Genomic DNA, 862 nt, shown 5'->3' on the forward strand with positions numbered 1-862 from the left:
TCAACATTTGCTTGCAGCTGTGCTTCCAAATTTTGAAGCTTGCTGGCCGTCTTTGCATAAATACTCCTGGATGTCTGTAATTCACTGTTCCGGTGTGCCAAAGCTTCTTTCACCATCTTTGTTTCCTCCTCCATTGCCAAAAGGCGTTCTGTAAGTTGCTCATTCTCTTTCTGGAACTTCTGCACACTATCCAATGAAAAATCTGGCAAAATGGGCCTTCCTCCTTGGGATTTCTTTACACCGCTGTCCCCATAATCTCTACCCAAACTCTCAACCTCAAGCTTCATCTGGGCCAAGGCTGTAGGCCCAGGCAACTTCTTCCGCACAAGACCACGTAATCTCCGACACTCTGCTTCCAATTTTGCAACTTTCTTCACTCCCTCCAGGTGTTGCTTGTTTGCAACTTCTGCAGACCGTACGCTCATATTTTTCTCCTCAATACGAATTTCTAGTTCCTTTGAGTTAATTTGGAGTTCATATTTCAGAGAATTTATTTCCCTTTCACATGACTCGATATTGCTCTTCAACATCTCAATCTCTGCTTCAGCTTGGGCTTTTTCTTCACTGAGCTGTATCACCAAGCTAGAACGCTCCTGCAAAGACCTTGAGAGTGCAGAATTTTCCATTGCAGACCTAAGTAACTGTTGGTCCAGGTTAGCTAATTTTGCTTCAAACTCATGCTTCATTTTGTCAAACTGCTTGGTTTTATTCTGAATCACATCATGCAGCTTCTGTCCATGTTCTTCTTTCAAATTTCGTATCTGCCGCATGCACTCCTTCAGTGCACCTTCTAGATGTAATTTCAGTGCACCATTCAGATGTGATGCCCTGTCTTCAGCAGTAAGCTTCAAAAGAGTAACGG

General features: G+C 43.4%; 1 protein-coding gene across 1 annotated transcript in view; it reads right to left on the reverse strand.

Annotated features, from left to right (window-relative positions):
• Positions 1-11: 11 nt before the first annotated feature.
• The window catches only part of LOC124893640 (filament-like plant protein 6), a gene marked incomplete at its 3' end in the record, with an annotated part of 1,238 nt that continues 387 nt past the window's right edge, over positions 12-862 (reverse strand). Inside the window, exon 2 of the mRNA XM_047404551.1 lies at positions 12-845. Within this exon, the coding sequence (XP_047260507.1) occupies positions 12-845 (834 nt within the window). The remainder of the gene's footprint in view (positions 846-862) is intronic.

The sequence above is a fragment of the Capsicum annuum genome, unplaced genomic scaffold (genome assembly GCF_002878395.1).
Source record: "Capsicum annuum cultivar UCD-10X-F1 unplaced genomic scaffold, UCD10Xv1.1 ctg62691, whole genome shotgun sequence".
NCBI classification, from domain to species: Eukaryota; Viridiplantae; Streptophyta; class Magnoliopsida; order Solanales; family Solanaceae; genus Capsicum; species Capsicum annuum.